Source organism: Pimephales promelas, chromosome 9 (assembly GCF_988280905.1).
Source record: "Pimephales promelas chromosome 9, fPimPro1.hap1.1, whole genome shotgun sequence".
NCBI classification, from domain to species: Eukaryota; Metazoa; Chordata; class Actinopteri; order Cypriniformes; family Leuciscidae; genus Pimephales; species Pimephales promelas.
In genome coordinates this window covers 34,895,755-34,923,753 of record NC_142777.1, presented here as the reverse complement: position 1 = coordinate 34,923,753, position 27,999 = coordinate 34,895,755, and the positions used below count along the sequence as shown (strand labels likewise).

At 37.5% G+C, this 27,999-nt stretch overlaps 1 protein-coding gene and 1 long non-coding RNA gene across 3 annotated transcripts in view; one reads left to right on the top strand and one right to left on the bottom strand.

The window, feature by feature from the left end:
• The window catches only part of LOC148977592 (uncharacterized), a 163,511-nt gene that overhangs the window by 26,358 nt on the left and 109,154 nt on the right, over positions 1–27,999 (top strand). The window lies entirely within an intron of this gene.
• On the bottom strand, positions 345–17,078 carry fgf24 (fibroblast growth factor 24). The gene is made up of 5 exons (XM_039648482.2): positions 16,000–17,078; positions 15,748–15,784; positions 9,600–9,771; positions 3,453–3,559; positions 345–1,747 (listed from the first exon to the last, which is right to left on the bottom strand). Exons 1-5 carry the CDS (start codon positions 16,029–16,031, stop codon positions 1,469–1,471), a joined length of 627 nt encoding a protein of 208 aa, XP_039504416.1. The 5' UTR covers positions 16,032–17,078; the 3' UTR covers positions 345–1,468.

The following is a 27,999-nucleotide window of genomic DNA, read 5'->3' as shown; positions in this document are numbered from 1 at the left end:
TCTAAATGTCAGTGTTGTTTCTGATGCAGCTGTGATTTTAAAAACTAATACAAAACCTGACAGTTTGACAGTTTCTAAACCATGCACACCTCAGAGAGTGAATTAGTCCCATTTTCAATAACACATTAGACTGAATCGAGTCTTTTGACTCACACATTTGATTATGAAATCATACGGCATGGGTCTAAAGGAGGTAGTTTGTGAGTAGTGGAAAGCAGAGACTAGTCTAAAGTCAAATAACAGAGATAAAGTCCAAGTCGAGTCTCTATCACTGCAATATTTGTAGTCACACATCCACATTTCCGAACGCCACAAAAACAGTCTGATACCATTTATTCGTTTTCCATATATAGTCCTCTTTTTTTATTATTATTAACAGAGGTCAAATAAATTCATCAAGTCATATTTACAGAGAAAGGCAATAAATATTTTATAATAGTAATAAAATTATTATTTTTTGCATACATTTTTTTTTAATCGTACGTGTGTCATGATTGTTAGTAACGTCTGACAGACGATGAGTATATAGACGTGTGAATACTACAGCTATACCCATATGGAGAGTCGACCGCACCAACAGTGGCCGGAGTCCAGCGTCTGCAGAAGGGATTTCCTCTGTGTGTCTCCAACCTTCTAGAACACATAGAACATGACCGATTGTCAGGTGGACCGATTTCATTGGCTTAATGACCTGGAAGTAGTCAAAATCCCACACTTAAAAGAGCATCAGGGACATTAAGAGCAATGCGTCATACCTGGACTTTAAACATGTTTTGGTAGCTAAATTTTAGAAAGGGCACAGGGTGACGACAAATATCCAGCTGTACAGCAATTCCCGAAAAACGTATTCCGGTTTCCGTCCGTTGGTTCTCACACACACTATTACCACAGCTAATGCTGATATGTAGCTAGTCAATGCATGTTGATCTAAGCTGAATCACAGAATATCAAACAAAAATATCAAAGCGTTCTGCACGTTCGGTGTCCGCTCAGACGAGAAAAGCATCCGACACGGATCTTTAAAATATTGCACTCAAAGCTTCACGTTTACCTATGGAGGCTCGCAAAGGTCACATGACCTTGTTATCTTTCTCTCCATGACAGCCCATTCCAGTGGAAAATATTGGATCCTTGTTCTCAGGGGCAAATAAAAAAGGCGGTTTCCCAGGCGGTGCGGTTTGCTCTCGTCGCTATTCCAAAAGTCAAAGCAGGAGACGCTAGTTCCTTATAGGTCATCCTTAGTTAATCCAGTATAAATAAAATAACACACACCAATATTACATTTTAAAAAAAGACCCACATTCAACTGCTGGGAGAAACTCGATATAAAAATAAAACATCTTTTTTTAAGCTTCTTGTCTTTTTTTCCGTAGCAATTGCTCATTTGCGTCCTCTTCCTTTTCCTGTTTCGGATAAGATAAAGGTGTTTGTTAGGCAAGAAGCACGTAGTGTCCTCATCCTCACCGACTCAGTTCGTTTTAGGGTTGGTTTTTAAACGCCGCGCCCTTCGTGTCCGTTTGGTTACCGTCGTGTAACGGAACTCCTCCAGAGGGTCCACTTTTCCTTTGGGGTGGCGCTTCATGAAATGCACTTCCTGCTGCGTCTGCGTGGTCTTGGAGCCTTTTTTGGGTCGACCCTTCCGATTGAAACCCAAATACCAGCCTTTGTACTTGGCTGACACCAGCGCCGTGTAGTTGTTCTCCAAATATTCCTCCACGAAGACGCACTCCTGGTTGTTCCCATTGGGCTGAGGAGAGAGGACAAGACCGAATGTCAGAAAACAGCCTATTTATTCAAACAACCCCTCAACTGATGGTCTGAAAATCAGGATATCTGTACCCTAAAGTACGCTAGAGAGTGATTAATAACTATAAATAACTATATCTCAATCTAAAGAAAAATATAGAAAACAATCTACACTCTTAGAAGAAATGATTCTATTTAGAACCAGAAATGGTTCCATCCCCCCACTTCATATATGGAACTCCAAAATGGTTCTATATAGAACCATTTTTTTTTGGTAAAAGGTTCTATTGGCCAAGTACGGAACCCCAGGGTTCTATAGAGAGCCTAAGTCCCGCCCCTCCGCTTCCGGCTCATGGGACCTTATTTCGGGAAAAATATCTATGGTAGTCAATGGCGAGAGAACACTTATCTTTTTATTCCGTCTGAACTGTGCCCTGAATTACACAGATGTTTGTCAATTTAAAATATAATTCTGAAAGTAAAAAACGTCACCGTTTGTCATAAAACAGAAGATTAACTTTTAGTTTTATTTTAAAATCGTTCTGTGAACTACATCTCCCGGGAAGCAAAACAACGAGCGAGATCCGCTGCTCTTGTGTGTGCAGTCTGGTACAAAACACTCGGGTATGACGGCGTAACGTTACGATTATAACGTAAGACTACAGAAACAATGACAGACATTAGCCTCAGTAAAGTTAGCTTCATTCATTGAGAGAAAATGTGCGGCTTTGGGGTTTGTAGTCTTTGTAGTTACGTATTTTCACAGTCTTATACCTCAACGGTTTTTACATCTTTCTTTACTTTAAAATGTATCTATTAAATTGACAAACATCATATGTGTAATTCAGGGCACAATTCAAACGAGATCAAAATATTTGTTGTCTCTCGCCATTGACTACCATTCAATATTTTTCCGAAAGAAGATCCCATGTTGGTTGACTGAAAGGGGAGGGACTTAGGCTCTCTATATAGAACCCAGAGGAACCCTTTTTTATGAGTGTATAGAACCTTTTAGGGGTTCCAAATACGTAGCGCTGATAGAACCTTTTAAGGTTCTATATAGAACCCTTTCTTCTAAGAGTGTATGATGATTTTACCAGTCTCAAATTCAGCAAAATCACATTTCATTGGTTGATTATCACACATCTGCTGTATGACTGGACAGATACATGTCTTACAAAGCGTGTTTTTTTTAAAAGAATGACTAGCCTCTTTCCCAACAAGACACAATAATTGTTCCCTTCAACTCAGAATCAGTTCAAAACAAGCCAGTGAAGCACGTAAAGTCCTATTCATGGCACATTTAAGGGGTGTTGGTCTTTCCACTTAGATTTGTTTGTGGTATGGCAGTTACAAGAACTTGGAAAATGGGACAATTTTAAGGTCAAACAGCAGCCTCGACATTTCATTTTTGTTTAAATGGATGGAATGAAAATGTGTGTTGACTGGCTCCATTAGGTAACATCAGGAGTTGGTCCAGTAGCAGTGCATACATTGCTCACATCAAGTTAACATGCTATACATGCAACACTTGATGCAACAATACATCAGCTCATGAATAAATCAAATACACACACACAGCAACCAAAAACACTTTCTTGTTAGATTCACATCAGTTAATGTGGCCCAAATGTAAAAAATCGGACCTGTTGTTTGCATGTACAGATCACATTGAGTCAAATTATAATCCAGTTCAGTAAACATACCTTTCCAATAATTTTGCCGTTCTTGTTCATGCAGATGTAGTATCCACTCTCTTTCCCTTTTATTCGAATGTGACTCCCGAATGTCTCTGTTTCCACAACAAGTAGAGCTGCAGGTAAAAATAAAACAGTTTACACAATTAATATATTTTTATATATTATATTTTTATATTATATTTAATATAAATGTATAAATATATATACATTATACATGCAAATATTTCTTAAATATATACACGGATGTCTGTGTATTTATAATTATACACACTACACGCATATATTATGTAAACACAAACTTTTATTTATATATGTATTCTTAAGACATTATTTTCATGACATTTTTGCACATTCTTTTGACCATAATGCCAAAACAAATTTAAAATAGTTATAATGTTATTTATTTTATTTCAATATTAAAGTATTTAAACAATGTTGTCATAAAAAAATCGATGTATTTTTTATTTTTTGTTTATTTATTTATTTTCCATTTTTGCAATGAAAATATTGTCAATATACAAACGGTCAGACTCGTGATGGTTAATACTTATATATACAAAATATAATTTATTTTTCCTTTTTCTTTTTTTTCTTTTCTTTTTTTTTTTGCAGTGAAATTTGACCTAAACCTTTTTTTTTTCATTCATCAGGAAAGCTGTTGTAATTTATTTTATTATGTAGATGTCATTGATGTATTTGCTATTATATATTATGTAGATGTACAAGAGAAGCCGTATCATTCAGTATTATTCAGAAGAAGCATTATTCACATAGCATATAGGATATATGTGTGTGTGTGTGTATGTATATATATATATATATATATATATATAAATATGTGTATAATTATTTTGTATACAAATACACACATGCATGCATATATTTAAGAAATATTTGCATATACTGTGTATATATACTTATATATAATTGATATTATATAATTTTTTTTCTTAAATATATACATGCATGTGTTTGTATTTATATATAGCCTAGAAAATAATTATACACCGTACACAAACATATATTATGCAATCACAAACTTTTATTTTGGATGCGATTAATCGTGATTAATCGTTTGACAGCCCTAAAATATTTTTTTTTTCATGCAGTATTTGGTACATGAAATAGTATGTGAATAGTCTATATACGTCTATATATTTTTTATATTGTAAAAAAAAAAAAAAAACTTAATGATTCATCATATAGACTACAGCTCTGTCATAATACTAAAACACCAAACTCTCTCTCTGTATGCACCTTTGTTAAGGGTCCCCTCTCTCGGGGGGAAGCAATCTGCCAAACTCCTTGGAGCAGTTCAGATCCCCAGGGATTGGGTTTCCACTTGCCTTTAGTTCGCGCTCACTCAATCAAAAAGTTAGGATGATCCATTTGTTTAACACACTGGGCTATTCAAAGGTGCTCAAAGCAGAGAGGCTTAGAGAGCAACACCAAAACTGTCCCCTTCGAAAACAGCCCAGGGCAACAGGAGAGGAACGACTAATCCAGGCAGGGCACTTGAGATCAAATGAGGGTGGGAAAGATCCCACTCCTCAGAGCAGAGCCCCCGTTTCAAGAACATGACGACGCCTTAAAAGATATGCCTGAAACATGCCTGTATTTAAATGACCACTGCGCCTAAAACTAATGTTCAAAGCAGTCAGCCCTCCATATGTGCATCAGCCCTTATTAATATTAAAGCACAGATCTCAACAGTAATGTGAAAGTCAAACAGGGGTGAAACCGAAGACATTTTTGAGATGTTTCTGGGAAGGCGAGTGTTTTCTGATAAATGAGCCAAACGAGTGTAAGATCTGATCCAGCACTGTGTGCCTCGTGTCAGTGTTCAAATATTGTTTTCATTTTCCAGAAAACTGTGAAACCAGCCATTTTACTCCCGTAACACGACGTAAACCAAGTGAAACTGAATATTGGATGGGTAATCAATTCTATCCTGCATTTTTATCTCATGGAATATCAGTCTTCACACATATGTGGCAAAAAAAGTTTTGGCTGATTCAGAGTTTTTGTTTTTAGGCCCCGTCCACACTACTGCGTTTTCGTTTAAAAACGGAGAATTAAAACCAATACGATCTCTGTCCACAGCCATGTTTATCTGCGTATTAGAATTGATCTCCGTCCACATTAAAACGACTGAAAACGTGGATCACATGACCATTCGCCAACACTGGGCATGCGCGCGCCGGTGTAAACGGTGGCTGACGAATCAGGGAAGGACACGTCATGACTGATGACACCCAATCATAGAGCCGAGCGTGAGCCTCTGCGTCGGCGTTTCTAAACTCCTCCGTTTTGTCCCGTCTTCACTAAAACGCCCTCCGGAGATTCAAAACATTTAAGCAGAAAACAACAGCTAGAACTGCTAAAAACACTTACGGCTGTTGGGGCCAAAACATGACACTGCTGTAAATACTTCCCGAATAAAGAACACAACCATCATTAAAATAAATACTTACTAGACCCTATTTTAACATCACAACAAAAGCTTTAACTTCATCAAAACATCAGCTTTAACTTATTCAGCTATGAATAAATGAATAGTGAACATTATCAACATTGCCATAAATAAATACTCAATGCAAGGCTGAAAACACAACTAGCCACACGTCTAGTGACATATCAGGGAAATTGTATGATTAATGGAAATAAATGTCTTGCATATACAGCTCCTTTAACTAGCAAACAAATCCTAAATGAATGAAAACGGGATGTCTGTGATCATTTACTTCCCCTCGGGTTGTTCAAAATCTGTATGATTCAATCACCAATCAGGCATTGTTACTTTTCTCATTCATGTGCAAAGGAGAATTAAGATTGATATCAAGATTTTAAGTGAATAATGACTTAAACTTCCTAAAAAAAGAAAGTCACACGTATGGACCAACTTGTAGGAGAGTAAACGAAGACAGAATTTGCATTTGTAGGTGAACTATGCCATCAATATATAACATTCTTGATCCTCCCTTCAGAAAAAAAAACCCTAGCTAAAACCAGCCTAAACTGGTCTTGGCTGGTTTAAGGCCTGTTCACACGGGGACAAATTTTGCGCGCGATATTCGCCAACGTTTAACGCCTCGTGACTAAACAAAGGGCGCCAATGTGAGTGTGCACACCGACGTGTAAAACGCCACGCGTTTAAAAAAAAATGCCTCGGGTTCGTCTTTTTAGTTTCAAAAACTATGCGACCAATGAGATTGGCGCTTTTGCTCACGCGTTTGGAGCTTCTGAAGTTACAGTAAACCACAACTTGGGGGCGCTCAAACACAAAACGGTATGCCGAGCACACATACGTAACGGAGAAGAAGATGTACGCCAAGTAGCGTCGCCGTCTACACCATAGATATATATATAAAGGCTAGATATGTCGTCCACGCTGCTGGCCAATGGAGGTTGATGTCGGCACCTGGCGGCCATCTTGTCACAGGCAGCTCGCTCACTCGTTACATTGTGTGAATGGTACATGTACTATTTAAATGACCATAACTTGCTCAATTTTCTACCGATTTTCAAACGGTTTGTTTTGTTATAAACGTCAGAGATGTAGTTTTGACCCTGCATACTTCATCCAGATAATTATAGCCACGTTAATAACGTTTGTAAGAAACCAAACCGTTTGTAAATCCGTCAAGATTTCCACGAGATAAGAGTATTTGTGTTCGTGCTGACCATTCATCTTACATCAGCTTGTCTGTGACAAGATGGCCGCCGGTGATGACGATGGAAACTCCGCCGTAACACATCTAGCCTTTATATACATATCTATGGTCTACACTGCCAGGAAGAAATAAGACGAGGAAGATGCGAGGCAAGATGAATGTAGAGCTGCTGGTCTCGTTGGTGTTGGAACATAAAGAATTTTATGACAAACGCGACTACAAACATCTTGATAAAAGAGAACCGTATGGAGTGGTATTGCAGAGCAAATGGGCGCCATCTAATGTCAGAGAATGAATTTGCATGTTCACTCGGCTCATCGTCATCGCTTGGGTGTGAACACAAAAAACGCGTTGAAAAACGCTGGCGAATATATTCGTCCAGGTGTGTATGGGCCTTTAGGCTGGGTGTAGCTGGTTGGTTTCAAAGAAGTGGCCAAACCCCTTCTAAACCAGCTATGACCAGGCTAGAAGACAAGCTAAGACACCATAGACTGGTTTTGTTTTTTATCCAGCAGGGATGTTCATCTAATGTGATACAAAATGCACAATGAACCATTTATCCTCACTCGGTTTAGCACAGATATAAGAATAAAACCCCTTTAAGAAGAGTCAAACAGAAATGGGATGCCAGGATTATAAAACGGTATGAGAAACGGCATTATGCAGTCGTGTTTATAGAGTCGTGTCTGTTGTGGAATCTTTACGCTGAACAGCTCTGACTGACACACACGCGCACAAGATTGCAATATAAACATGCTTGTATTAGTTAAGTGTGTGTTTATCTTCACACAGAGTTTCTGTTCTCACACTAGTACCGCCGAGGCACGCTGCCCATCAGTTCTGCGCTTTTTGTTTTGTTTATACTTTGATACATTTTGATTAATAACGGTTCAGGTTGGATGTTAAAGAGAAGAAGTTCATCTTAGATATGATATTAGCAGGCCCAGATGGAATGCTGATCTGGGGAAATATGCTATTTAAACATGGCACAATTTGTTAAATGGAGCTGAGAGAACTTTGTGTTTGTAGAAAGCGACTATAAAATTAGACAAATTATTTAATAGTAAATTAAAAAGCAAGAGACAGCTTTAAAGAGCACCTATCATGGATTTTTGAAAATGACTGTTCATGTGGTGTGGAATATAGCTCTAAGGGAATGAAAACATCCTGCAAAGATTTCTGAAAATCTTGAAAAGACATCTGAAAGTGCACCGTATATAAAGTTATTGTCTTTCAAAAGTGAGAGTCGACTCTGAGTCTATGAAATTAATTGTTTTTGAAACGAGTCAATAGCTGTTTCGTCGTGACGTAGATACTAGGGCTGAGTATTGAGACAAATTTCACAATTCGATTCGATTTCGATTCAGATTTGATTCGATTCAATATCGATTATTTCATTGTTTTTGAAACGAGTCATTAGCTGTTACATCGTGACGTAGAGAGGTCATTGGCCGCTCCCAACAACTGGGCGCGCAGACGGAAGTGTAAACTTGAAGTCTACACATTCAAAAACTTCAGCTGAATCGTGTCATGTCGAGAAGACGCTGTGTTCTACATTGCAAAGACAGTTCAGCCACTTGTTTTCTTTGCTCAGGGACGAGCATGTGAAGAATCGATGGTTAGAGTTCATATTTGCAACGATATCACAACAGTATAGCCCGATTGTGTTCTCGTCATTTTAATGACGAATCGTTTAAAATCATAAATGAATTCAAATGTGGATTCGCAAGCCAGTTGTTCCTGAAGAAGGGCTCAGTATTCAGTGTATATGGATCAGGTTCGTCCTCCTTCGAATCACAATCTGTAAGTATTATTAATAATATTGTGTTGTGTGTGTTGTGTACACTCCGCGCAGCTTCTAAGCGGGGTAAAGTTAGTTTTGTTTTTGATATTCACCAGACATTCATTGAAAAATGGCAATTACCTCCTAAACGACTTAGCCAAATATGACTTCGCTCTATATAATAAGCACTGCCCCTCAAAAGCCGCCGCAATGTGAGTTTCGCCGGAAAAGCTCGCTCTTGACGGAGACACTATATACAATTTTTAACACTTGACAAGCTATAATCCTGGTTATGGGCGTTCCGTTGCAGACAATCTCTGCCTACGGTTAACCAATCACAACTGTCTGGGTCATCTGACCAATCGCCACAGATTCGCGTCACTCAAAGGAGGTGTTTGTCGCAGGAGAACAGGTTAGAAAGGTTCTAAAGCGCCAGGTATTTGGAACCCCTAAAATGCAATGCATGGGAATGATCACAAAATTCAAGATATGGGGGTTAAAAAATGTAATGGAGGAAGTCAAACCGGTTTGAAACGACACGAGGCTGAATAAATGATGACAGAAGTTTCATATTTGGCTGAACTATCCCTTTAAATCGTCCTGCCTAACAGCAGAATAGAAACGGAGTGAAATGTGAGTTTTTTTTTTTTTTTTTTTAATTATTATTCATCTGAGAGCACAGGAACACTCCCGTACCGTACTTGCCCCCATCGTCTCCATTGGCGTTGATCTTCTTGCCCAGGATCTGCACATGTTTCCCAGTGGTTCTGCTGTAGAGCTGATATATCCGTACCTGCTTCCGACTCACGTCGTCTCGAGTGTGGTTCTCGATGTAGAACCGGAAGTCGGCGGAACTCTGGTGAGATTCCTAGAATCAGCAACAACAAAAAAGTGTTGACATATTTCTCGATTCAGTTGTAACTGCATGCATTTTAAAGTCAACATGAAACCACATTAACATGACGAAAGTCAACATGACACAACTGCCAAAATTAATTCAGACAATTAATGCATGAACAATTTAAGGCATTTTTTTTTGTTTAAATCAAAACAATATAATAATTTCCACTACCCCACCCTCCCCCCATAAAAAAAGGAAGAGAGTATGAGATAAAAGGTATTTGAGTAAAATATATTGCTGAAGATTTTTTTTTATGTTTTTGAAAGACGTCTCTTGAGCTAAACCAAGGCTGCATATATTTATGGAAGCCTTTTTCTGCCACATAATAAGAAATAAAAAGGTAATTGCGACTTTGTTATCTCACAATACTTACTTTTTCTCAGAATTGTGAGATATAAACTTGCATTTGTGAGTCATAAATTCAGAATTTCTTGATATAAAGACGCTATTGCAGTTATGAAGTCAAAATTGTGAGATATAAACTCGCAATTCTGAGAAAAGTAGTAAGAATTGTCAGTGTGATAAACTCAATTCCGAGAAAAAAAATCAAAATTTTGAGTTTATATCTGAAGAGTTCAGATGCAAAAGCCTCTAAGTGCCATTTGAAATTTTGTTCTAGAATGACCATTTTTATCAAGCTTGTATATTAAGTTCAGTAATTTCACTTAAATGACAATTAATAGGTAATCTTCATTGCCATATAAGTGAAATTACTGAACTTAAATATACAAGCTTGATAAAAATGATAATTTTAGAAGAAAATTTCAAATGGCACTTAGAAGCTTTTGCATCTGAACTCTTCATCTTGAAATTCTGACTTTATAACTTGCAAATGTGAGATAAATGTCAGAATTGCGAGGTATAGTAAAAAATAAAAGTCCGAATTGTGAGATAAAAAGTCGGAATCATCTTTTAAATTGTTTTATTCCGTGGCGAAAAAAAGCTTGCATATTTATTTGATCCAAGTTACAGGGAAAATATTTAGATTTTACTTTTATCATGTGAATCAAGAGAGAGCAGGCTTTCATAAATTGATTGGAGAGTGTCCATTACATGCCAGGATGTCGGTAGTCGTTTCAGAGGAAGAGCAATTTATTACATTTTGCTGAAAGATTATTATAAACTTGCAAAGCATGCAGCACTAAGATCACTCACACACTGTAAAAATGAATGCGCTTTATCTAATCAAAAACAGTGTTGCAAGCAATATTATTAATTCAATTTAACAATAGAATTGAGTGATAATGAACCGAATTAATTCCTTAAAAGTTAACATTTAAAATGAGTAAAACGTACAAAAAAAACCAAAAAACATACATTTAAGTCACCATTGTGGTGATCAGTGTTTGTTTTAAAAATGATGGTTTTCTTCTTCAGTGATTGCTTGTTAACATCAGGTGTCTTCAAAGCTGGCAATTTAAAATAAAGAGTTCTTAATTAATCTTTGATGTCTGTCTGTTATTCAGATATTTTTGTTTTATTCTCATTTTAAATGGTTAACTTTTGAGGAATAATTTGATTAATTATTACTCAATTCTAATTTGTTCAATTTAATTAATAATATTGCTTGTAATCTGTTGCCACATTTTTATTGATTAGATAAAGCATATTCATTTTTGCAGTGCAATGAGACCAGAATTGTGTATTAAGAAAGTAAATAGGGTCAAATTTTGATCTCATGTTTTTAATAAAGGTTCAGATCACAGTGATTCCTGCATGTTTTGGTGGCTCTCTCTCTCTCTCTGTCTCTCTCTCTCTCTCTCTCTCTCTCTCTCTCTCTCTCTCTAAATAAAACATCTGAATATTCTGAGCCTGGAGCTACAGCGAGAAGTGAAGTTTTCAATTTCCACTAGCAAGTCTCCAGCAATTATCCACCTGAAAGATCTAACTCTGTCATCAAACAAATATCTGCTTACGGAAAGAATCGCACTCATAAATCACACACACACACACCTGTAAGTAAGGGAAGTACATGCACACAACTGTTGCACTGACACACTAAAGCACTAACATAATAAAACACAATGGCCTCTGCTGTCGCTCACATTCACACTCACCCGAGGCTTTATACAAAAATCACCAAAGCCTCTATCTTTCCTCCTCCTCTTCTGTCATCCTTCCATATGTGAGGAAAACATATACCTCTAAAAACCCTGGAATCCCCATCCCAGCCAAGACTACTCTCTCGGGCTGAAACGAGGGGTAATTATCCTGTAATGAGCTTTTATGTGGCTTCTCTCAGGTGGTTAATTACACTCACATTACATGCTTCCACTCCATGTTATTTTAACCTCAGCTAATTAATGACATTTAGAGAGCGAAGGGGGAAACACGCAGCTCGCCATACCAAAAAAATAGAGATCTGTTCAACAGAGTTGAGAAAGAAACTTCCATTGAGATTCACGCTGAATGCAGGACTGCTTAGAAACACGTCAACGTGAACCGCCATTAATGCAGGAATCGTTCAATCCAAAGCAAAACAGATTGGCAACACTTACAGTAAGGTTCATTAGTTAATTACATTAACAATACTTCTTCAGCATTTGTTAATCTTTGTTAATGTCAATTTCAACATTTACTAATACTTTATTAAAATCTTGTTAAAATTAGTTTATGCACTAACACGAACAAACAATGAACAGATGGATTTGTATTAACTAACATGATTAACAAAAACAGTAAAAAATTTATTGCTCATGGTTAGTTCATGTTAGTTAATACATAAACTAATGTTTAATAAATTAACCTTATTGTAAAGCGTTACCAACAGATTCTTTTGAAAAAGGGGGTCGGTAAAATACAGTAAAAGCAGTAATATTGTGAAATATTACAACATTTTAAAATATCTGTATTCTATTGTAATAAAATGTCAAATGTAATTTCTTCCTGTGATGAAAAGCTAGGTTGTCAGCATCATTACTCCAGTCTTCAGTGTCACATGATCCTTCAGAAATCATTCTAATACACTGATTTGTAAAAAATATTGTTGGTTTAACTAAAAAAATTAAGTAGCCTGGTTGCCTTAAAATTTTAAGTTCATTGAAATGGAAAAATTTAGTTAATACAATGAAGGAGATTGATTTAATCATCAGAAACTAAAAATATGATGTTATCTGAACTACATAAATTATTTAAGTTGATTTGACAAAAGAAAAAAATGTTGTGAGTACAAATCATGAACATTTATTTTTTTACAGTGCGCTCAAGAAACATATTTTGTACATTTTTGCATTATGTCACTTTTGATCAACGTAATGCATCGCTGATAAATCAAAGTATTTGATATATATATATATATATATATATATATATATATATATATATATATATATTCTGACCACAATCTTTTGATTGTTACCCTTTCAGTATTAATAAATGTCTATGCTACAATAAATAAAAACACAATGACATAAAGAGGACAGTCATACAGAATTATGAGAAAATGTCAAAAATCATGAATGGTTAAAAACAACACATGCAATAAGGGGTTAAACAAACCCCAAAACATTTAGTTAAGAGTTTTTTCCGTGTTAAAAACTCAATGAACAATTATTAACAGTTCAAGCTGGTCATCTACCTTCATCCTAAATCTTTCTAGCAAAATAAACTGAATTTACTTTAGTCATTGTTACATTATCTTCTTATAGATGAAATATAGACAAAAAAAAATATGTTCATGATTTGTGATCACACCATTTTTTCTTTTGTCAAATCAACTTAGATCATTTATGTAGTTTAGATAACATCATATTTTGAGTTTCTGATGATTAAATCAATCTCCTTCATTTCATTAACTCAATTTTTCCATTTCAATGAACTTAAAGGCAACCAGGTTACTTTTTTTAAGTTTAACCAAGAATATTGTTTTACAGTGCACGAATCAAACAGAATTTCTCACACGTTGTATCTACACTCTTAAAAATAAAGCTTCATGTCCATCGATGCTTCCATTTAGAACCTTTAACATCAATACAACATTTCCATTCCACAATATAGTGGAAAAAACTGACTTAAGATGATAAATATACTTCACACTAAGAAAACAAAATGATTATTTTAAGAACCTTTGACTGAAAGGTATACTTTGGATCCCAAAATGGCTGTTCAATGGCATTGCAGAAAAAAACTTTATTTTTAAGAGTGCAGGTAAATTTTTGCTTGCGATAACACACACACACACACATCCTCTCCTCAGAGTCGGAAGGATTTACTCTAAAATCTGGCAATCTAGTCAAACACAGAGATGTGTTTTGTAGACAGTTGTGTATGCGGACGGGAGCGGGAAGGCGGAGGGCATGCCTATACAGAGAGCCAGCCACGGCCAAACATTTTTATCATGCCGCCCGATTCCCTTCAAAGCAAACCTAGGCAAACTGATCTCACTGCGACTTCAAAAGCCCGACCCCGTCCCAGCTAAGAAGCCCAGCCACTCTTGCATGTCAGATAGGCCCTATCTGCAGACACCACTCTCTGAGCAGGAAACAACGCCACTTAAACTGTGCTTATCGCCCCGTCTTTCACTGCATCTCCTTAATAACAACGGTGTTTGTTTTCTCAGGGAGAACCTAGAACAACAGCGAAGGTTAGCAGTAGCAGGTGATCCTCCGTCTATCATAGATACTACTGTCATCACGGACTCGGAAAGCAGGCTGTGCCACACTAAAACCTTGTTTGTGCCAACTGCTTTGGAACAAAACGTACGCAATTATATAACCAACATGGGTCTCGTTTTCTTCAAACCAGTGGCTTTTGTTCCTGGTTTGAGGGGTGATCGCCCCCCGTTTATTACGACATTCTGATGCGAGTTTTATAATCACAATGCCCTGACCCATTTGCCAGGAGGAAAAAAAAAACCTTTATTAAGCCGTCCCCGCCTTGTAAGGTATATGTACATCTGTCAGTAAAGACGGATTTGAGGAACTGCACATATCTAATTACTTGTTTGTCGGCTGAATTAGTCACCTTCCTGAAAAAGAGCCTGAGATTGCTAGTCTAGCTTTTAAAAGGAAATAAGATTTGTTTGGTCATTTTTCATTTTTGTTGGATATATTTATTTTATTTCTTGATAGATAGATAGATAGATAGATAGATAGATAGATAGATAGATAGATAGATAGATAGATAGATAGATAGATAGATAGATAGATAGATAGATAGATAGATAGATAGATAGATAGATAGATAGACTGACTGTAAAAAAATATTTTCATGTTTTGTAATCACATTATTTACTTTGTCAAATCAACTTAAATAATTTATGTAGTTCAGATAACATAATATTTTAAGTTTCTGATGATTAAATCAATCACCTTCATTGTATTAACTCAATTTTTTCCATTTCAATGAACTTAAATTTTTAAGGCAGCCAGGCTACTTAATTTTTTAAGTTAAACCAACAATATTTTTACTAAACCAACAATATTTTTACAGGATAGATAGATAGATAGATAGATAGATAGATAGATAGATAGATAGATAGATAGATAGATAGATAGATAGATAGATAGATAGATAGATAGATAGATAGATAGATAGATAGATAGATAGATAGATAGATAGAAAATGAAATGCACAAATTGCTTATTATTGTAATCAGGATTAAATCAGTCAAAGAGTTTACTAACTATTGGGAGGGAAGTAATTATTCTTTAGACAAGTACAAGACTCGTTTTTTTTTTCACAAAAAGGAAAACTCAGACTCTTTTTTTTTAAGAGAGAGAGAGAAAGATAATTTCAATTCCTCTGGCAAGACCACCAACAAATCCAAAGGCACTTTTTTTTCTTTTAATTTTCAGCCTCTGGGGTGTAGATATCCCATGCCTCTGTATTCAAAAACCTTAAGACAACAAATGAAACAAGCTTTGTGTTTGCGCACCGGCGGCACATCCTCATAATCCCTCCCTTAATCCAGATTCATGATGACAGTGAAACAGCCAGACTTACCTGCAACTGGAAGTAGAGGACCAGTAAATGTAAACACCTGGAAAGAGAAAGAGAGAGAATGAGAGGGAGAGAGAAAGAGAGAGAGAGGGAGAAGGGGAGAGACGGGAGGGAAGAAAGGAGGGGTGAATCATAAGCAATTACACCAGATAAAAAATATAGCAGTGCATCTTAAACCTGGCTTTGAGCGACTTCTATTGGCAAGAATGCACGAACTCAAAGTGAATCAAAGAGACTATTAAGAATATTCCTTACACGTAGATGAACCTTGACGGCAGGACCGACATCTTGGTCAAATACACCTGTTTCCAGCGTTTGCCGCTCCAGTAAGTGGCGCGCGGAGCCCCGCCAGTGTCTCACACACAAAATCCCGGAGGAGAGGTGCAATCCCAGGGAAAAGAGAGATGCAGGACGTGTAAAAGCAGCATGAGGCTGTTGCTTGTTTGAAAAAAGATCGCAATAAACGCAAATCAATGTCTTCCGTGTCGTGTGGTCCCTCCGCGGTCCGCGCGCGCTGCGCTCTCTCGCCAAAGCGCGCAAAAGATTGAATTGGAAAAGACTGACGAGGGGTGTCTCCTCCTCGGTGAACAATCCGCGAGCTTTCGTGCTTATTCTTGATCCAGTAGGCGATATAACAAAGATAAATTCCGTTCGTACCTGCCGAGGACACCGGATAGCGCACACCTTACGTGGATCATTCCAAGCTTCCCGTGTTCATTGTTTGAAGAGGGGGAAAACTTTCCCAACAAGTCCAAGCTGTCAGGGTAGATGAGTTAGGGTTATAAGTATCTTCTTTAGATGTTGCTTCACTGTCATTCAAGTAGTTTTTTTTTTTTTTTTTACACGAAATGCGCCTGGCAAATCCTGGAAGAGCGCTGGGTGATGGGACGGGACTGTCTGTCTGTCTGTGTGCCGAAGAGGGCTGGAGCGCACTGAGGGGTTTTGGGTTGGTGGTGGGTGGAAACCTGTCAGTGGTTTTGCACCTGATAGGGTGATCTGAGAGAGTCCATCGGTGCGCGGAATGCGCTTTTCCTCCGTCTGAGCAGTTTCCTTCGCGCTTCTCGTAGTTTCTTGAGCTCTTTCGTCGTTTCACGGTCAGTCTGTGAGAATTCCTTGCGAATTTCACATATGAACTCGTAAACAGGTGCATTTCAGTTGAGCAAAACCAGACACTCGCTGTTGAGATAACCAAATTCTCCTCTGATGGGGTTGCAGAGACTCTTTCAAAACTAAAATGCATATTAATAATACTAATACATTAAGGTCGCACTTTATATCAGTTGTCTTTTGTGTATTCACGTCAAAAACAAGTACAATGTACTTATTGTGTTATCGCACAATGTAAAAACATGTATGCACAAAAAAATAAATCCATTGTATCAAATTATTCCTTTAAATGTTAAAGACAATATAAAGTGGAACCGAAATTAAACACTTAGAGAGATCAAAGTTGTTGGAGAAATGTTAAATAATCAAGTAAACACATTCTTAGAAATGTAATATTTGTGTCCATGATTGTGTAATACATAAAAAAAAACATTTCTAAAAGTTGTGTAAACATCATGTAAAAGTATAAATACTTTGCACAACTGTACACCAATACTTATCATATAAACTCTTTTTTAAGGTTTAAAATAGGTTTTCTCGAGTTTGACACCTAAACAAATCATGCCATATAAGTCAAAATGTGTGGTATTTTTAACAACTTAATGACCTTAACACATTGTCTCTCTTTTAATGATTTTAATATAACATGACAAAAAAGTAGCTTTCTTTTTTCTAAGTGTCACAACACACATACGTTTGTCTGAGTTAGAGGTGTAAATTAAATCCCTATACTAATGGCACATCAACATCAAAATTTAAGTATTTAAAATAAAAAAATGTGTGTATCCATCCACTGATTACCCTAATTTCAGCTCGTTTCTTAACTTCCCAAAGCAGAAAGCGTTCTATTGGTGGAGTTTGTTGATTCCTCGCAGACAGTATTGACATGCAAGTGCTTGTCGAACTCGAATTTTCAATATTGTGCTATAAGTAATCGGGCATTGAAATGCACCAGAGGTGTGAATGTGTTTACAAGCTCTTCTGAACATGCCCCCCTGCCAGTTTATTCCCTCAACAGCCCTCTCTCAGCTGTGAACAGAGAAAAAAAGAAACATTTACTCATTTACATGACATGTTTTACCAGTAGTGGAGTCTATCATTTGCACAGAATTAACGTACTTGAAAGGTTAAAAACTAACAAAGCATATGGCGTAAAGTGTCAACATTTATGGTGTCCTGTATATCGATAATGAATCTGAATAATTCACTTTTAAAGTCTGGCCTATAGAACAGCAAACACCAAGATAATGTAGTTGAAAAATCACACACTTCATTAACACTAAATTAATGCATGCATGCATTAAAGGGATAGTTCACTTTGAAATTAATTTTTGGTATGTTTCAGCTTACCTCAAGTGTTTTCTACAGTGTTTCCACAGTATTTTCAATTTTGATATTTTTCAGTCAAACCGTTCATGTCTATCAGTCATATAATGGAGGTCTATGGTCACCACCTCAAAGAGCATGCACAGAGAAGTCCAAATTAAACATGATTCAATGACTCGCAAATGTAAGACAAGACCGAAAAATATTAAAATTGAAAAGACTGTGGAAACAAAGACACCTACATCTTGGATGCACTTGAGGAAAGCTAAAACATATCAAAAATTTATTTCAAAGTGAACTATCCCTTTAATTGCAAAAAAAAAAATAAAAAATGCAAAAGAAAGTGCATGCATTCTTTTTTATTATTTGCGTGCACTCTTCCTTTTAATAAAATAATTGATAAAAAATAATAATAACCTATAATGTCGAGTGAAGTGAATATCCTTTGAAGTGGATCACCTGGACCATGCGGTAAGCTCACAATTATCCATTTGGGAACAACCAAAACAAAAGCGGTTTCAACGAAGAAACGAACACAAAGATTAGTCCGTCATCATCCAAAAAAGATCAAGGGAGGCTTTGGCAATATGACAACCTACAGAACATTTCCTGCAACAAGGCCGAGATTGGGACGCACAGTTCTAACCAATAGGAAGTTCCACTCTGGCATTCTCTTGAATTCGGAAGTGGCTAGATCTTTTCCGAATATTCAAAGCTTTGGATGCCGCGAGGGTGTTAATTATTCACGTGGCAGATTCCGAGTGCAACTTATGCTGCGGCGAGGTCCAACTTCATTAATCTAGTGTGAAGCATAGACATAGTTGTGTTTAAATTGTCTTTGTTATTTATTAGAATTGCACTGCTTGGAAGAATAAAGACAAAACGAATGAGCGATCGATTCCAACAGTTATTCCTGGGAGAGCTGGAGAGGTCTACATCACACATTTAACTTGTGAAAAACGTTCGAGTGGGTCACACTTTGTGTGCGCACTGTTTAAGTGGACCGAGGAGTGATTTAACTAAACAACAAAGGATCATTAGTCAGAGCGGCTCAATGACAGGATAGAATGCATTAAAAAAAGATAAATATGTCAGATCAAGGCATTCTGAACAAAACCGAGGCCTAAAAAAATAATAAAAACAGTGTGTCCTCGGTGCATTGGTGCAATGAAAGTTAGCAACCCCTGAAGCTTAATAAAGCAGGCAAAAAAAGGTCACGCACAGTTGTTCAAAGGCTTCAGAGGACCTTTTAAAGCTTGACAGAGTAACTTCACAGTTGTGGAAGTGAAGCCCAGTGTACCACATTAGTGTCAGAACACCTCCGACACACCCAGCTTCCTCCCTGCTTCCGCTTTCATCTCTGACACAAACGTATAGATGGAGGGAGTCACGGCATCTGTGTCCTATTGAATCTGAAGGTGACGGAGAGACCTAATTGGCTGATTGATTTCTGATGGGCTTTTTGAGTCCAGTGTGTGAAGAGAAAGAACTCCATCAGTGTCTCTCTCTCTCTCACACAGGATTAAAGGTCTGCAAATAACGTCACGCAAAAAAATAGTTTACTTTTTTAATTAACACTTAATTAGCTCTTAATTAGCTTGAGCTGTTAAACGTATATAAATTAAGCCAACGCATGTAACATAGCAAGACAAAAGAAACTTACTAACGAAGAATCGCATGACAAACTGTTGAAAGGAGGAACAAACGATTTAATAAATAAAAAGGAATGCGCTTTATCTAATCAAAAACATTGTGGCAACAGATTACAAGCAATATTATTAATTCAATTTAACAACAGAATTGAGTAACAATTAATTCCTTAAAAGTTAACCATTTAAAATGAGTAAAACGTACACACACAAAAAACGTACATTTAAGTCACCATTGTGGTGATCAGTGTTTGTTTTAGGTTTGAAGGTTTTCTCCTTCTGCTTGTTAACATCAGGTGTCTTCAATGTTGGCATTTTAAAATAAAGAGTTCCTTAATTTTTTAATTAATAATATTGCTTGTAATCTGTTGCCACAATTTTATCGATTAGATAAACCTTATTCATTTTAATAGCGTGTAAGAACACAAAACAAGCCTTGACTTCATGCCCGGACAGATCAACAAACTCTTGACCTAGAAGAACATAAAAGGCCAACTTGAGGAACTTGTTCTGGAAAAATGTTGAGACACAACTGGAACTTTTCTGGACCCATGGATCAGCGCTATATCTGGGGCAAAAAACGATCCCCAGGGTCAAACATGGAGGTGGACAAACTTGTTACAGTGCTTTGCTGCTGCAGGAAGTGTAAATTTTGACTGTATGAACAACAGTCTTTGAGGAAGCCATTTTGGCAGAGAATGTGATTGTACTTCTGCATTGGGAAAATGATACCAAGTATACATCCAATTTGGCCAAAATTGGTTTAGAGATTGGTCCTTAAGCGGCCTGCTCTGTCTCCAGATTTAACTCTCTTTTTAATTTATAATGGTGGTATTTGAAGAGAGCAGTGGCAACATGGAAACTAAAGCTTATCTGTGATCTAGAAGCTTTTACACGTTAAAGGGAGTTCACTTTGAAATACATTTTTGGTATGTTTTATCTGTAGGTGTCTTTGTTTCTGCAGTATTTTCAATTTTGATATTTTTAGGTCAAACCGTTCGTGTCTATCAGTCATATAATGGAGGTCTATGGTCACCACCTCAAAGAGCAAAAAAAAAAAAAAAAAACACGGTGCTCTAAAAAACCTTTCATTTTATGAAATAAATGTTCTTTAAATGTTATGCTGTGATGCATTTTTAAAGGGATAGTTCACTTTGAAATTAAGTTTTGGTATGTTTTATCTTACCTCAAGGGCATCCAAGATGTAGGTGTCTTGTTTCCGCAGTAGTTTCAATTTTGATATTTTTAGGTCAAACCGTTCTTGTCTATGTCATATAATGGAGGTCTATGGTCACCACCTCAAAGAGCATGCACAGAGAAGTCCAAATTAAACATGATTTAATGACTCGTAAATGTAAGTACACATTGATGGCCTGAGACACGAAACGAGCGGTTTGTGTGAGAAAACGAACAGTATTTATATCGTTTTTACTACTCTTTCAAAACACCACCGCACACCACTGCTACCTGTCTGTCCATGGTCAATCCCACTTGTAAAACCCCTGATAGGTCGCTGTAGGGTCATGTCGTGTCGAACTCTGAAGGTGACAGAAAGGGTGTGTGGGGAAATCAAAGCCTTGATGTTGCTTTGAGGGCGTGCATGCATTCCTAATTTGTCCCCCATCACACGTCGACGGCATGGAACCGTTTAGAAGCCCACTGAAGTGCAGGACGCGGTGTGTGTGTGATGTTGGATAGGTGTGTGGGTGGGAACAGGAGTGTGTGTGGGGGGTGAGGAGCGTTTGAAGGTGGTGGATGTCGTGGTCGGTGGGTCTGAGAAGGTGACGGCGCCTTGGCAACTGAATTAGATATCTGATCTGTCAGAGCGGTGCAAATCCTGGCCCGCACATAGAACGCATTAGCGCGGCCCGCGACCAGGCTGCGCAGCGTGGTGCTAATGATGATATTTCCCCTCTCGCTCTGCGTTCCCCGTCCAACGTCATAAACACTCGGTACAGCTCCCTTGCCACTAGCTGCTAACATATGTTTTTATTTTCATGACTGCACCCATTTCCATGGCTCGGTGAACTCGGCGCTCCTTAATTATTCCACAGTCGTTTTAGCGGAGTGTTTGCTGTGGAGTTTAATAGATTTTAAAGAGCCAGGCTGTCAGAGCTTGTCACAATAGAGTAGATGTTTCAAACCGGAGAGAGTAATGTGGTTTGCGAACAGCAGGTTTCTTTGGCACATCTTACCGACGCGACGGACGCAGGACGGCGGTGGATAATCGCATCTCGGGTTGCAGCTAGGACCCTGCGATTTAAAGACACAGGGAAGGCGAGTTAAAGGGATAGTTCACTTTGAAATTAATTTTTGGTATGTTTTAGCTTACCTCAAGGGCATCCAAGATGTAGGTGTCTTTGTTTCCGCAGTAGTTTCAATTTTGATATTTTTAGGTCAAACCGTTCGTGTCTGTCAGTCATATAATGGAGGTCTATGGTCACCACCTCAAAGAGCATGCACAGAGAAGTCCAAATTAAACATGATTTAACGACTCGTAAATGTAAGTACACATTGATGGCCTAAGACACGAAACGAGCGGTTTGTGTGAGAAAACGAACAGTATTTATATGGTTTTTACCTCTTGTAACCACAGCCACGTCCAAGTGATCTGAGGGCGAGGGCGCTTTGTGGCTGTGGTTACAAGGGATAAAAACGATATAAATATTGTTCGTTTTCTCACACAAACCGCTCGTTTCGTGTCTTAGGCCATCAATGTGTACTTACATTTACGAGTCATTGAATCATGTTTAATTTGGACTTCTCTCTGCATGCTCTTTGAGGTGGTGACCATAGACCTCCATTATATGACTGATATACACAAACGGTTTGACCTAAAAATATCAAAATTGAAACTACTGCGGAAACAAAGACACCTACATCTTGGACGACTCAACTTCAGTGATGTCATGAGCTCCAGCCAATCAGACCAAGCCATGGGTTGAGGACACCGGGTAAATCTTATTTCTACATTTTTTTCTCAGAGCAAATCATCGCGCAACAGTTTGCAGCACTAGTTTCTGTCTGACGTCCATATTCGCGTGTTGTTTTCTTCTCTTATTGGCGCGTGTGCTGTTTGGCATCATTTCACAGCGTTCGTTTTATCGCGTGATTTTTCGTGTGTAGACAAGATAGAATTGTTGGGTGACAGAGTTGTTCTCAGCTCGTGTAGTGCGTTACCTCCATTTGCGGATCAATCACGTTGTGTCGCGTGGTGTGAACAGCTCAACAACTTGAACACTCCTGATTTCACAGAGAGCAAGTCATGTAGTGTGAACCACACCGTTCAGCCCGGCATTTTAAAACCATGTAATGTGAACAAGGCTTTAGCTGCGAAATGTTCTAAATCGTACACCGAAAGTGATGTGATTGCTGTAATTACACCACGACGCCTTCAATCATCACAATGAGGCAATGCAGAGTCAGAACGTCTGAAGCGTTGACGGACAAAATTTGCGTTGTCAGTCAGAGAACTACTCGACTCTGGATGTGCGCCAGATAACCTTGTTTACATCATCTGTTTAATAAAATACAATGAAGTAGTGTCACCCACCAGTCCCGAACAGAAGCCTTGTCCTCACAATGCTCAATTATATATAAAAACAGTATCTCCGATTACAGTAAACACTACCTTTGCTTCAAGCTTGGGTCATCTAAGGGCACTTTACTGTTTTAAAACAGAGACGCTTTGTTCAGGGAAGCAGACAAAACTGCTCTTTAGTTTGAATTCACGCAGTCTCAGGTGTATTCTCTTACACCATCACACACACACTCAGATTAGCAGACTTTCATGAGAAGTGTGCTGGAGGTGTACTGTGTGTGTCCCTCTCTACAACTAGCTGAAACCAGCTCAAACTCAATGGACTAGTCTAGTCCCCCCTCCCGGGCACTTTATGGGCTGGTCTGATCCATTCCCCTGTCTAACACCTCCTTAGAGCCTGCGTTTCCTTTGTTCTGTCAATACGCAAACAACCATTCACATATGGCCACTCTGTAATCAGTGAAATACTAGCCTCTGGGCTTTCAGCAAGAGAGAGAGAGAGAGAGAAAATCATCCATGACCAATCAACTCTTAAAATACCTGTCTGGCTTTTGGTTGCAGATGTTTTCTGAAGAAAAGATCACTTTCCTGAGAGATTCACATTTTTAAGGGAATTGTTACTGTCATCATTTACGCACTCAAAAACTGGAATGAGATCTGTGGAACAGAAAAGGAAAAATAATAAGTCATATATACATTTCCATGAATCGTTTTTGCTACAAAACCAGTGGTTGGTTGGTTTTCATGTCGATCAGTCTGCATCTTCCTGTCTAAGTATGTTCTTGACCAGAATATAATGCAACCGTGCTTGCCCACTTTTTTAGTTACCTTGGTTATGGAATTTATTTATGTATTCGTTAAAGAGTTATAACCTATGAACCAAACCAAGCAGCTATAAGGTGAATCATGAACTTTGATTCAAAGCTTCTTTGAAAATATTCGAAAAAGACAAATGTGCAAAGACTTCAGCTTTAGTGAGTTAGTCAGGCCCTGTTCACAACTGGTATTAAAGGAGTAGTTCACTTTAATAAAAAACTTTTGCTGATAATTTACTCACCCCCATGTCATCCAAGATGTCCACGTCTTTGTTTCTTTAGTCGAAAAGAAATTAAGGTTTTTGATGAAAACATTCCAGGATTTTCTCCATATAATGGACTTCATTGGGCACCAAACAGTTCAGGGTCCAAATGAGAGTTTCAGTGCAGCTTTAAAGGGCTTTAAACGACACCAGACGATGAATAAGTGTCTTATCTAAGACCCTTTGAGTCATGACTCAAAAAAGATTCGTTCATTTTGATGAGCGAGTTTGAACAGGAGAGTCACTAACGCTCATCACAGAACAGAGCAAGGCGAGCATTTGTGCTTATAAAACTTAAACTATTTTATTTATTTTTGAAATGGCCGATCGTTTAGCTTGATAAGACCCTTATTCATCGTCTGGTGTCGTTTAAAGCCCTTTGAAGCTGCACTGAAACTCTCATTTGGACATTGATCCGTTTGGTTCCCATTGAAGTCCATTATATGGAGAAAAATCCTGGAATGTTTTCATCAAAAACCGAAATTTCTTTTCGACTGAAGAAAGAAAGACATGGACATCTTGGATGACATTGGGGTGAGTAAATTATCAGCAAAAGTTTTTTTTTTAAAGTGAACTACTCCTTTAAACACACTTACACTCTTAGAAGAAAAGGTTCTATCAGCGCTACGTATTTGAAACCCCTAAAATGTTCTATACACTCTTAAAAAAAGGGTTCCTCTGGGTTCTATATAGAACCCTGGGGTTCCGTACTTGGCCAATAGAACCTTTTACCAAAAATAATGGTTCTATATAGAACCATTTTGGAGTTCCATATATGAAGCGGGGGATGGAACCATTTCTGGTTCTAAATAGAACCATTTCTTCTAAGAGTGCATATAAAAAACATTGAGGTGAAATAATGTGGGCTCATGACTTTAACAAATGCATGCACTATCGATTAACAACCTTGTAGCTCACAGTAGGTCTGTCTTAAAAGATTTATTATTGTTCATAATCAGTTCCCATATGGAGAAAATGAATGGGATTTTTGACTTTTAGAAGCCGACTGTTACACTATATGAATTAGACCAGACATTATGTTGAGTCAAAAGTCAGGCTGTGTGAGATTAGAAGAAGTCTGAAGATGCTTCAGAAACACTGCTCTGATTAAACATAGCCCTAAGCTTCGACTTCAAGTGAAGGTCATTTTAATGGTTTATATAACGGTTTATTGATTGAAAATGTGAAGGGGAAGGCCTTGACGGTAAGCACACTATTAAAAACATCCACCCTGCTCTCTCCAACACAGCACGGCTTAATGTGGTAATCAGGGATCACATTCTGCCTCCTCTGGATTCATTTCACAGTAAAGTTACTTCAGTAATACACTCACACATTTGACTTTATCACACACAAATCACCAATCGAGAAGACGGGGTAAACGAGGGCGAGAAATGACACGTCAGAAAGCACGCTTATCGCTAAGCTTCAAGAGTTTTGCATTTAGTAAATACTGTTGTAAATTAAAGGAGTAGTTCACTTTAAAAAAAAAAACTTTTGCTGATAATTTACTCACCCCCACGTCATCCAAGATGTCCATGTCTTTCTTTCATCGTCTGGTGTCGGCTTTAAACGACACCAGATGATGAATAAGGGTCTTACGGAGGAAAAAAGTCATTTGCAAATGAACGAATTGACTCGGAAAAATATTTGTTTCGAATCACAGTCACCAATCCACAGTAACCAATCACAGTCTTCAAAAGATTGTGTCGCACATAGCAACAGGGTCAGCCCCGCCTCCTCACGGAGATGAATGTTTTTGTCTTTTCCTTACTCAGAGTTGCTCTCAGATTGGTCCTGAATCGCTTTTACACTCTAAAAAATGCTGGGTTGTTTTGACCCAATTTTGGGTCAAGTATGGACAAACCCGGCCATTGGGTTACATTTTTAACCCAATGTTTGAGTTTGTCCATATTTGACCCAAAATTGGGTTAAAACAACCCAGCAATTTTAAGAGTGAAGACTCCTACGTAAAAGTTTTGAAGCTAAATTAAGAGTTTTCTGAGAGGATTGTTAGAATCCTAATGAATACGGGCCCAAGTGTTTATGTATGACTTCATTCCCGCTTCAAGCCTACAATGATCACGTGGTCTGATTCGTATTTCTGCGGTCTTCTCATTTTACTCTTCGTATGGTAAGTCTCAGGCTGTCTGGATCAACCTGGCCAAGTTGTAAAGATAGATAGAGGACGTCGCATCGGAACAAAAAGCCTGCAAATCATATGGCCTGTCACACACCATTTAGCTGCAAATGGTTCAATTAATCTCGAACTCAGTCAGGAAGGAAAAAGCAGCAAACCTCCTCCCATCATTCTCCGAGAGCTACAGGTGCCCCATGCGACCCTGGGCTGAGCACGTTTGAAGAAACCACTGGGACTGCAATCTCCGCAAATACTGCTCACTTTATTTCACCCTGGAGATGCTTAGGAGTGACAAATGGCCCTTTTTAGCTTCACCATTTCAAAAGCGAACTAATGTATCTGGAAAACGCTAAAACAAAATTGTTCGCAGTAATGCAAGATGAATTCCAAGGTCTTTGTAGGTAAATATATGGACTTTTGGTCCCGCTCTCGTAACAGCTCACTTTAGAGGCGTATGAATCAGGATAACTGGATAGGCAATTAGCATAACGATATTACAGGACTTCCACAATTAAGAAAGTAGTTTTCCTTTAAAAGTATGTAAGCTTTTACAAATGTCAATGCAATGCTTGTTCTGTTAAAATTGTCACTGGTTTAGTAATATTTTGTTTGTCAGAAAAGATCATTAATATCATTTTCAATGAATGTAAACATATCTACGGAAGCGTATTGCATTCACTTGAGGAAACAAAATCTATACCCGTTTTTCTGAATTAACGAGTTAATTATCTCAGAATTACGAGATAATTTTTCATGGAAAAAAGTTGTTGCTCTGTTTTTCTGAATTAACGAGATAATTATCTCAGAATTACGAGATAATTTTTCATGAAAAAAAAGTTTTTGCTTTGTTTTTCTCAATTAACGAGTTAATTATCTCAGAATCACGAGATAATTTTTCATGGAAAAAAGTTTTTGCTCCGTTTTTATGAATTAACGAGTTAATTATCTCAGAATTACGAGATCATTTTGGAAAAAAAGTTTTTGCTCTGTTTTTCCGAATTAACGAGTTAATTATCTCAGAATTACAAGATAATTTTTCATGGAAAAAAAGTTTTTGCTTTGTTTTTCACAATTAACAAGTTAATTATCTCAGAATTACGAGATAATTTTTCATGGAAAAAAAGTTTTTGCTTTGTTTTTCACAATTAACGAGTTAATTATCTCAGAATTACAAGATAATTTTTCATGGGAAAAAAGTTTTTGCTTTGTTTTTCACAATTAACGAGTTAATTATCTCAGAATTACGAGATAATTTTTCATGGAAAAAGTTTTAAATTAACGAATGAATTAACGAGTTAATTATCTCAGAATTACGAGATCATTTTGGAAAAAAAGTTTTTGCTCTGTTTTTCCGAATTAACAAGTTAATTATCTCAGAATCGCGAGATAATTTTTCATGGAAAAAAGTTTTTGC